The sequence below is a fragment of the Limanda limanda genome, chromosome 9 (assembly GCF_963576545.1).
Source record: "Limanda limanda chromosome 9, fLimLim1.1, whole genome shotgun sequence".
NCBI classification, from domain to species: domain Eukaryota; kingdom Metazoa; phylum Chordata; class Actinopteri; order Pleuronectiformes; family Pleuronectidae; genus Limanda; species Limanda limanda.
Genome location: NC_083644.1, coordinates 25,880,135 through 25,891,062, shown reverse-complemented (window position 1 = coordinate 25,891,062; position 10,928 = coordinate 25,880,135). Strand labels below are relative to the sequence as shown.

Here is a 10,928-nt window from a genome sequence, read left to right as displayed (position 1 = left end):
GCAGCAGGTGGGATTGTTTGCCTGTGTTCCCTGTATAAAATACAGTTGGTTATTGGTTATCACCCTTTGTAGGTGCTATTTTGTTTCCCTTAAAGCCCTGTTCGCAGTGGCTGGGATGTTGTTCTCTCTCCACCCCCCCACCCCCCTTGTTTTCTGCCATTGCAGGCATACAGTGGGCATTTTCAGGTGAATTAGTTATTTCACCCCTTCCTTTGTTTTATGTGATATTGGCCAGCTGTGATTAGCCTGTTTATAAGATCCCCTTTACCAGCTATCCGTAGCTGCTGGGCGCTATTGTTTATATATTTATTCTTAAATCACAAAAGTAACACAGAAATGTCCTCACATTTGTGCCATTATTGCCGGGGTATCATGGATCCCCGAGATGGCCACCGTGAATGCCCGACTTGTTTGGGCATGGCACATTTAATGGATGATATTGAGAACCCCTGTGTGGCAGCAGTGGAACTGCCTGTGGAGGAGCGTGTTAAAAGAGCCAGATGGGTGGAGCAGTCTGTTCGTGCTGGGGCCGTGCAGCCTCTACCAGCCAAACTAAATGAAAGGGGACACACCTCAAGGAAAGCCCCCCGAAAACGTGGGCATGAGCACACCCCTGTTCGCAGGCGGGACTCAAGCGAGACACAGGCTCCAAAACCTTCACAGAACCCAGCTGGTCAGCATGATGACACTCAGCTGCAAATCCTAGCGGCCATACGTGGTCTGTCAGACAGGTTGGGTAGAGTTGAGGCCCAGTACCCGGCCACAACAGCTAGGGCATCGAGGCATGGGCACTCCTCCCCGGACAGGTTACCCTCCTATCAGGAGGAGAATGTGGTTCACCCTGACATTCTCTCTCTCTATGCTCAAAATTCCCTTTTTGAAAGTGATGGGCAGTCTGAGGGTGCTGCTGGGCTAAAACAGCCTAAATCCACACAATGTGAGGGGGCGTCCAACCTCAGCAACATGGGTGAATGTGAGCCTTCACCCATGGACGTCATCTCAAGGGTTTCAAGTGCGGCAAAAATTGTGGGGCTCAATGTTCCAACTGAGGCTCCTGCTCCAATGGATGGGATTTGGGCCGGCATCACTCAGACCCAGCAATCAGTTACTGTACCTGTGGCTGGTGACTATTTGCACATGCTCAGGAAAGCATGGAACATCCCAAGTGGGGCACCTCAGTTCAATGCAGGTTGCCGGAGACTGACTAAGAATCAGTATGCTCCTGAAACAGGTATGGGGGATATGCCTCCAGTTGAGCGGGAGATGGCAGCCTTAACATCTCTGGGTCCAGAGCGGGTAACCACCAATCCACGCTGTCCCCTGAAAGAGTGTGATAAGTCAGACCGACTGGTGTCTCGGACTTATAATGCAGCCACACGAGCAGCCCGCTCGGGCAATGCACTCGCCATTTTATTGGCAGCTCTTAGGAGAACAGCCAACCCAGAGGACCAGGACACCATGAGCCTGATAGACTCTGCCCTGGTCACTCATTCCCAGTTAACAAGGGACATTGGTGCAGCTATGTCATCTGCCATGGTAGCTCGGAGGCAGATCTGGTTGGCACAGACAACTCTTCCCGAGAATATCAGGAAAGAACTGACCAATATGCCAGTCGTGCCGGCACATGTTTTTCATCCTGACTCCCAGGGTGTGTTAGATAAGGCTGAACAGTCTCGGCGTACCAGAGAGTCAGTACAGCGCACTTTCAGAGGGGCTGCGTCTACCAGGTATAAACTTAGGGGCTCCCAGCCTCCCCACCGATCATCATCCTGGGCCCGTAAGGAGCCATGGGTGAATGACAGGCGACAGGCTACAGGATTCACAGCCTCTGGGGACTCCAAACAGCCTTCACAAAGTCGACGTGGGTTCTATCCCCGTTTTTCGACTAGAGGTGCTCCCCAGAGGAGGCGCCCCCCCAGAGGTCAAGGACCTCGGGGCGGTACAGCCTAGGGGTGGGGGGACACCCGCCGAACTTCATTCTCGGCTATGCCTGGACAGCTGGGAAGAAACTGTGTCAGACCCATGAGTGCTTGCTACAGTATCAAAGGGGTACAGAATTCAGTTTCGGCGGCGGCCCCCCCCCTTACTCCAGGATCCGCATGACGATTGTCACGGACCCAGTCCAGGCTCAAATCCTGGCACAGGAAATTTTAACCCTTCTGCAGAAGGATGCAATTATGAAAGTAGATCCAGACGAACAGCTCACTGGCTTCTACTCCACGTATTTCCTCGTGCCGAAAAAAGATGGCGGAATACGTCCCATCTTGGACCTAAGGCGATTAAACGCCTTCATAAAGGTACTTCCTTTCAAGATGCTGACCACGGGTCAGATCTTAGAATCTATCGAAAGAGGAGAGTGGTTCACCTCGATAGACCTGGAAGACGCGTACTTCCATGTGCCCATCTGTCCAAACCACAGACCTTTTCTTCGGTTTGCATTCCAGGGGCAAGCCTATCAGTTCAAGGTCCTGCCATTTGGCCTTTCCCTCTCACCAAGGGTGTTCACCAGAGTGGTTGGGGCGGCCTTGTCTCCTCTCCAGTTGTCAGGAGTAAAAATCCTTCCCTACCTGGACGACTGGCTGATTTGTGCTCCATCTCTTGGCCAAGTTGTAGAGGATACCCAGAGGGTGTTGTCGCATGTACGGTCCTTGGGTTTCAAGGTAAATGTGACAAAAAGCAACCTCGAGCCAAGGCAGCAGGTGATTTTTCTGGGACTTTGCTTGAATTCCCTTACAATGTCTGCATCCCTCACATCTCAGAGGGTGAGGAAGATTCTAGTCTTCCGGAAACGATTCCGTCTCGGCAGGCAGCTACAATTTATCAGCTTTCAGAGGATGCTGGGGATGATTTCAGCCGCAGCAGCTGTTGTTCCTCTGGGCCTCCTCAGGGCCAGGCCAATTCAGAGGTGGCTGAATGCCTTCAAACTCAACCCGAAGCTGGACAGACACGTGAAACTTCGTGTGACACGCACATGTCTCCAAGCCTTACGCCCATGGGCAGACCGGGTGCTCTTGCTCCAAGGAGTCCCCCTTGGGAACATTCCCTCGAGGAGGACAGTGGTGACGACAGATGCTTCCCTCACAGGTTGGGGAGCAGTCTGGGAAGGCAGAATGGTGCGTGGCCCGTGGATACCCCCTTGGGGTGGCGAACACATCAATGTTCTGGAGTTGAGAGCGGTTCACCTTGCTCTGAAGGCTCTCCTTTCCTCCATCCAGGGCAGGCATGTCTTGATAAGGACAGACAGCACTTCAACTGTGTATCATATAAATCACCAGGGAGGCACAAGGTCCCTGCGTTGCCTCCAGGTGGCACAGAAACTTCTGTTTTGGGCTTTTCAGCATCTGGCTTCACTCAAAGCAATCTTTATCCCAGGGATTGTAAATCGAGCAGCAGACCTCTTGTCCAGGACTGGTCCTCTCCCAGGAGAATGGAGACTTCATCCAGAGGTTGTATCCCTCCTATGGAGTCGGTTTGGCACAGCTCAGGCCGATCTATTCGCATCAGCAGAGACAACCCACTGCAGGATGTGGTTCTCTCTGGAAAACCAGGGAGGTCCCCTAGGCCTAGATGCACTATCTCAAGAATGGCCGGAAGGGTTGTTGTACGCTTTTCCTCCATTCCCTCTGATTCCCCAGGTACTCAACCGGGTTGCCTCGGGCCACTACGAGGTGCTGTTAATAGCCCCCAGGTGGCCAGGGAGGCATTGGTTCCCAACGCTCCTTCGCCTGGTTCACGGTCAACCATGGGCCCTGCCAGTCAGGGCACACCTCCTCTCACAGGCAGAAGCTCAGATATGGCACCCCAGATCAGACATCCTGCAGCTTTGGGCTTGGCCCCTTCTCAGTACCTCTCTCAAAGGTTAGATGAGGCTGTCCTGAGGACCATAGACAATGCCCGGGCTCCCTCCACTCGGGCTAACTATGGCCATAAATGGAGTGTGTTTTCTACATGGTGTCGCAACAGACAGGAAAATCCAGCCGCTTGTCCTATTGAGCTGATTCTCCGTTTCCTTCAGTCACTTTTGGACTCTAACAGGGCACCTAGCACCATTAAGGTATACACTGCCGCAATCTCTTTCTTCCATGAGACAGTGGGAGATGTTGCAGTTGGTAGACACCCTCTAGTGTCTCAGTTCATTAAGGGAGCACACCGCCTGCGACCAAGCAGGGCTCCCAGGGCTCCATCATGGCAACTCCCCTTGGTATTACTGTCCCTGATGCAGTCTCCCTTTGAACCCATAGGGCAATCCAGCCTTAAGTCTCTATCTTACAAAACAGCTTTCCTCCTGGCTATATGCTCTGCCAAAAGGGTGAGTGAATTGCATGCTCTGTCTATAAGTGACGATTGTCTAAGATGGAGGGCAGGTGACTCAGGTGTGTCTCTCTGGCCAAACCCCTCGTTTTTGCCTAAGGTCATAAACCATCAGACGGTAAATCAGGTGATCGAGATCAGCACTTTTCAAACTGATCCGGCTCTACTACAGGAGGAAGCCGACCTGCCTATGTTGTGCCCAGTAAGGGCACTGAAGGCTTATATTGCACGCACAAAGTCTCTGAGGGGCTCATACTCTCAGTTATTTGTCTGTTTTGGGGGTAAAAAAGTCGGCCACCCTGTGTCTAAACAGTGTTTGTCCCATTGGATCGTTAATACTATCGCGGAGGCCTATTCTGGACAGAACATACCAGTCCCAGATTCCTTGGTAGCTCATTCCACCAGGAGTATGGCCACTTCCTGGGCTGCTTTAAAGGGGGTCCCTCTTTCAGAAATATGTGCAGCAGCAACATGGAGTTCCCCCTGCACATTCTCTAGATTCTACAGGGTCAATGTGGCTTCCCCCACAGCATTGGCTTCCGCAGTGCTGCTCTCAGCTGCTGGGCGAGTATGTGAGGCGATAGAGTCCTCCGTTCTTCGCGACCCTGATGATACTAGTCATCCGTGTTAAGACCGTGGTGACGGTCTGAGGGAGGTCGAAATAGATCGTAAGTTATGACCATAACTATGGATCTATGAGACCGACCGATGACCGTCACCCTCTTTTGTCACTCAGAACGGGCTGAGGCGTTCAGACAAGGAGGAGGCGGCCGCGCTCACCGGGGAGCTTTATGGGCGGTGAGCCCAGCCCCCTTAAGGTCACTCACGTGACATTGTTGATATTTGGTCTCGAGGATAGGGAGATGAGGACATCATTCGTGTTAAGACCGTGGTGACGGTCATCGGTCGGTCTCATAGATCCATAGTTATGGTCATAACTTACGCTCTGCAGGCAGCGCTGTTTGGTGACGTGGTTGATTACGTCACTGTAGATCATCTGTCAATCATCGTATAAAGCCCGCCCTGACGATTTGATTGGTCCGATCAGCTCCTGATCGGCCATAGTTTCTCCCCAACGGAGCGACTCCAGACCGAACTTCCCGAACAACAAATGTTGTGGGCGGGGCTAAATTCGTCTGGCACCCAGGCTAGCGGAACACTGACCTCATCTATCACCTCATCAGGCAGTGGAGGAGCTCCAGGGTCTTTTTTCTAATCTATTTAGGATTGCCTACACACACATATATTACAATAATAATATACTTTATTTGTAAAACAACTTTTACATATGAAATGCAGCTCAAATAATGGCCTTTTACGATCCTATGAATAGAAAGAAAAGTTGTGTTTCTGTGTAGAGTGAAAAGTTTCCGCAGAGAGAAGACAATCATCACCCCAGCTGGTGTGTGTATGTTTGCCAGACTGATAATAGTCACCCTCCCACATTAACTTAATTGACACACTTAATATGGTCTCTTAGAAATAAGTACTAAAAGGTTTGTCACACACTATAATTAGTTGTAAAAAGAAATAGATCTTATCTGTGGGATCCACTAACAATAAATTGCTTTATCAGTAGAGACTGAATATTGAATCAAAACACGTGTAATGTTGTAGAATATTTTTTAATGGGACAAATCATATACTGTACATTAGTAATATTTGTACATGTAAATGTGTGATAAATAAGGGAAAAACACAGAATGAACAAGACACACCATATTACATATTCACTATTATTACCTCATATATAGATATACTATTTGTATATATACAAATATGTATTATGTAAAGGTCACAAAAACTACAATCCCATGCAGAGCCAAATTAATTAATTTTGTGTGATCAACTTTATACATATACATATATATATATATATATATATACAAAGAAAGTATACAGAGTTAATAATCTGAATAATATGAGGAGGTAAAGAGAACCAGGCAGATCATTCTTTTTGGATATTTATTATCATTTTAATGATTATCATTATTAGTTTAATCCTATTCTGTCTGCAGTTACCTTTTGAGTGGGATTAACATCCACCTATTTTTAAAACCTTTTATAAAAATGTTGTAAATGAATAAGAAAATAGACATCATATAGAATTAAACATGAACGAGGCTTGTAGTTAATCCTCAGCCACCTTCCCAGTCATCCTGTATGTCTCTGTTGGCCACTGCTCTCCACATGTCAGCTGCGTCTCTTGACTCTCTGGCTCCTCTATCACACCTGCCAAGAGGGAACATGATCTTTGAAAAATAGCTGTTGCCATGGCAGAAGCTCAAAGGGGTTAGAGCAAATAAGAATATACGTATATTGTAAATAGTGGAATATATTACGGACCTGTTGGTTGACAGTCTCCCGACCTGCGTCTGTTGTGCTTGTGGGAGGGTGCATAGAGGAAGATGATGGTGAAAACGTACAGATTCCACATCCCATAGATTCCTGTGAGAAAAGCACTGTCGACCTGGAGAGTGAAGTCTCCCCAGTGCCAGTGGCCTTCACTGACCTGGATCAGAGTAAGAACATTTAAATGCAAGGAGCTCAATAACAGTAAATAAGAACATGATATTATCGGAAAATACTTCTATGCTGATAACACTAACTTGATTCAAGATGAAGAAGATGATAGTCATGGCTGCACATGCCAGAGTTACCAGCATCAAAAACTTGAACCTGAAGATGATACCCTGCCAAAACAAGCGAGAGTGGAAAAACAGCCAGAATATTGAATCAGTTGTAAAAAAACACCATTTTTATTTGATCTGTGTTTCATATAATAAATTTAACAAATGAAACAAAATAAACCTTATAGCACAGCCTCCTGGCCTCTGGCATTGCAGGAAGTTGCTGCACTTTCCCACCAATGTTTCTAAACACACAACGCACCATGTGACAGAGGGAAAGGAAATACAGACAGACTGAAAGCCCTGCCACAATGATGAAGGTAAACTGTGAGGGAGGGTCAAAGAAAAGGCCTCAGTGACAGTGACACACAGAATGGTTGATCTTATAGAGCAAAACCATGTGTATATACAGCACTGAATCATAACTGAAGTTATCTAAAGGTAGTTTCCATATAGAAGGTCTCAATATAATTTACATTTCTATTTAGAACAAAGGATACTGAAACCTTTGTCCCGATGTCTGATGCCCACACACTGTAGAAAGGGTTGGTCAAATGAACGCCCCTTCATTAGAAAACAAAAACATTTAACATTTAAAAGAAAAATCAATTTTTCAAAACACAAGACTTCCCCCAAAGCATTTCTGCTGTTACCTTTCACTAAGGTCAAATATGAGGAGGACGGATGATCCGAACACAACTATCCCGACCTGCCACCTGTACGCTGAGAGACGATTTCTCTGACTTTGGTCCTAAAGGATTTGTTGTTGACACACAGGTCATGACTGGCATGAAAGTGCGGAGGTGGGGTACAGTTTAAGACATGCACTATACAACAGAGTAGACAAAGCAGAGCCAAGCCGAGAGGTTGTACCAGAGAATGGCTGATTACGTTAGTCCACAGCAACCACAATTTTGTGAGACCCCCCTTAAATTCTATGAGTGGTTATGTACAGAATGAGGTGTAAATAACTTTCTGCTAAATGCTTCGTCAGTTTAGAGGTTTGATTAAAGACAAGAACCTCTGAATACTATGTGTACAATGTTCCTGGTGAGTTTCTGCATTAACCCTAATTATTATGTGTGAATGCTATAGTATTAGGACCTCTTTAAAACCTGTGTTCAATACAATTTCGAGAATAAAGTTGTAATTTTAAGTGAATAAAGTCAAGGGAGAACGTCAGAAGTCTTTGGCCTGTGTTAAATGAGAAATTCTGAGCAATTTGTTTTGCTATATTTGGTAAAAGGTTTCACAAGCAACCGAATACTTCATGTTTTTTTCACATCAACGCCACCTTATCACTTTGAAAAGAGTCTATTCTGAAGATAGAACCTCACAGACTAGAGGGACTTTGCATCTTTAGTGAAGGAAAAAATTTTGCTAGTGGTCGACTGTTTTTCTCCTTAAGTCGCATTATTAACTTAATGATTTGATTTTATTCTCCTTATATTATGACATTATTCTCATTGAAGTATGACTTTATTTAGATAATAATATAAAATAATCATATATTATGGGGCTTTTCTCATTAAATGACAACTTTATCTTCCTCATATTGGGACTTAATTTTCTTAATATTATGACTTTATTATCCTAATACACTGCTCCAAACAATTAAGGAAACACTTACGGCCGGTCTCCTGGTATCTCCTCCGTGCTCTTGAGACTGTGTTGGGAGACACGGCAAACATCATTACGCCCTCACGCATAGACGTGCCTTCCAGGAGGAACTGGACTGACTACCGGTGCAACCTGAGTCAGCTGCACTTACGCTTCTTAAATGGACAGTTTGCCATCCCAGTTTAATTGACTTGGTGTTATACTGTAATGATAAAGTGATCCCTTAAATTTTCAAGCAGTGTATTATGACCTTTTCTGATTTAATTACAACTTTATTCTTGTAATATAACGTTATTATTTTGTTCATAGGGCCCTCCATCATTATTTGCACAGTTTGCATTTAGTTTATAGATTTGATGATAAGAGAAACATTTGAAGATTAGAAGGTGTGGTTTGGTTCTCTGTGTTTCTTGGGAGGCGAGGTTGCCACAATCAATTGAAAGCTCTCCTGGTTGTGAACAAAAGAACTAAATTCTGACCATGAGGTGTTCGCCACAGAAGATGACCCAGAAACAGAATAGTGTGGCGTAGAAGATGCCCTGCTGCACATCCTCAAACAGCAGCATCCACGTCCACTCAAAGCCAAGGGAGAGCCACTCCACCGGAACATTCAGGAAGGTCATGGAGACACCCAGAGCAAAAATCACCCTAAACGAGGCAAAGACACACTGCAGTGACTTAAAACAGAAACTTGATGCTGTAAGCACAGTATTGACCTGGTTCTTTCAGGCTGATCATGCACTTAATATCAAAAATTCTTCATGTGTCCCTCTCTCCACACGGTGCCCTGAAGCTCTTCATGCCTCTTAAAGTTATGACACAGGATTTTTCAGTGGCTCTAAGCTCTCAACGGGAGACAAGGAGGGAGTAATGGGGCTGTGTTGTATAACTTCACTTTGCCCTTAAAAAAAAAAAAAAAAAAAGATGTGTTCATTCAGGCTGCAATAAAATAATTCTACAGCCTGGAAAATATCAGTGACATTATGAAGTAACATGTGACATGAAAAAAAAAAAATCAATATGAAAGATGCAATATTTTTGATGCACATTACTACAAAGGCAAAGCATTTGGTTATGTGAAAGCATTCTTTGTTACCATACTTTTCCAAAAGGACTGGAGGTCTCGCCATCAGGCTGATTCGGTACCAGTACCAGGCTGTTGCCACGAGAATCCAGGGACTGAACACAGTCTTGATGCTGATCCACACTTTAGTAAAGCCTCCGTTCTGGTGGATGCCCTGAAGAAAAGGGGGGACATTAAATGTATGATTGTGATTGCTACAGGCTTTGGAATTCACTTCAATCAAAAATATAAAGCAAAGTTAACCTCACCACCATATGGATGTCTTTTATTTCTCCAATTCCAACATTTATTGTGTCATTCACTGGCAAGCGCAGGTTAATTAAAAAGAACTTGTGGGCAACAGTACCCAGTTCCATGAAGGGTATGGGGTCACACTGATAAAAGCGTCCTTCGTTTTCATACGTCTGCAGGAGCACAGACTGTTAAAGGTCACTAAGCAGACACATTGAATTTTATTATTTACCGTAGCCGTGCAGATTTTACCTTAGGGACTCCTAACATGCACCTGAGAGGCCTTTGCTCCACCGAGTGAAACTGTGTGGTCCACTCAGACATCCCATTATCTCTGTACGCGATGCCAGCGTCAATAGTGATGATAACATCATCTTCTACACAAACAGAGAAATAATCCAGTTTTCTAACACATCTGCCACATGAACTGCTACGTTATTTTGAGTCCTGATAGTAAAATACAAATCTTACCAATCTGATTGATCATTTTGAATGCAATGTCGAACTGAAGAACAGCCAGCACGTACTGGAACCAAGGGCTCATCTCCATGTTGGGAAGAGGTACATGAACGGCAAAAACAATGTCATTGGCATCCAGAGTTTTTGCCAAAGGTTCGTCAAAACTCTTGACCTGGTTGCACCGATTTAACCCCCACGGCATGAGCCAGCCACGTGACCTGTGGCGATTTATACATTTGGTGGCCGAGTAGCAGATAGCACTGGTGGGACTGGGAGCTACAGAAAAAGGTAAATGATCTGTCATGGTCTCGTTGTTTTGAGTAAATCTTTATAGTTTTCATTGAGCCATGAGAAAACCTGGTTTAAAATGATTGTTGGTGAAATATAATAAAGAAACAAACACACAATTTCTTAATTTCAACAATTATAAAGTTGTAAAATTTGACTAGTACTTACCAATCAAAGCTCCAATCATGATGGAAAAAATTTGGAAAACAAGAATAAAAAACCCCAAGAAAACCAATTTCTTAGTGCTCATGTTCTCTATGATTGCCCCTGCCATTTTTAAAAGGTCAAAATGAAAAATGATGCTC

At 45.3% G+C, this 10,928-nt stretch overlaps 1 protein-coding gene across 1 annotated transcript; it reads right to left on the bottom strand.

Annotated features, from left to right (window-relative positions):
* Window positions 1-6,442: 6,442 nt before the first annotated feature.
* Window positions 6,443-10,897, bottom strand: LOC133011005 (protein wntless homolog). The gene is made up of 12 exons (XM_061078681.1): window positions 10,792-10,897; window positions 10,348-10,611; window positions 10,129-10,253; window positions 9,894-10,049; window positions 9,663-9,799; window positions 9,041-9,209; window positions 7,595-7,692; window positions 7,442-7,505; window positions 7,123-7,266; window positions 6,921-7,004; window positions 6,658-6,823; window positions 6,443-6,543 (listed from the first exon to the last, which is right to left on the bottom strand). Exons 1-12 carry the CDS (start codon window positions 10,895-10,897, stop codon window positions 6,443-6,445), a joined length of 1,614 nt encoding a protein of 537 aa, XP_060934664.1.
* Between the last annotated feature and the right edge of the window lie 31 nt (window positions 10,898-10,928).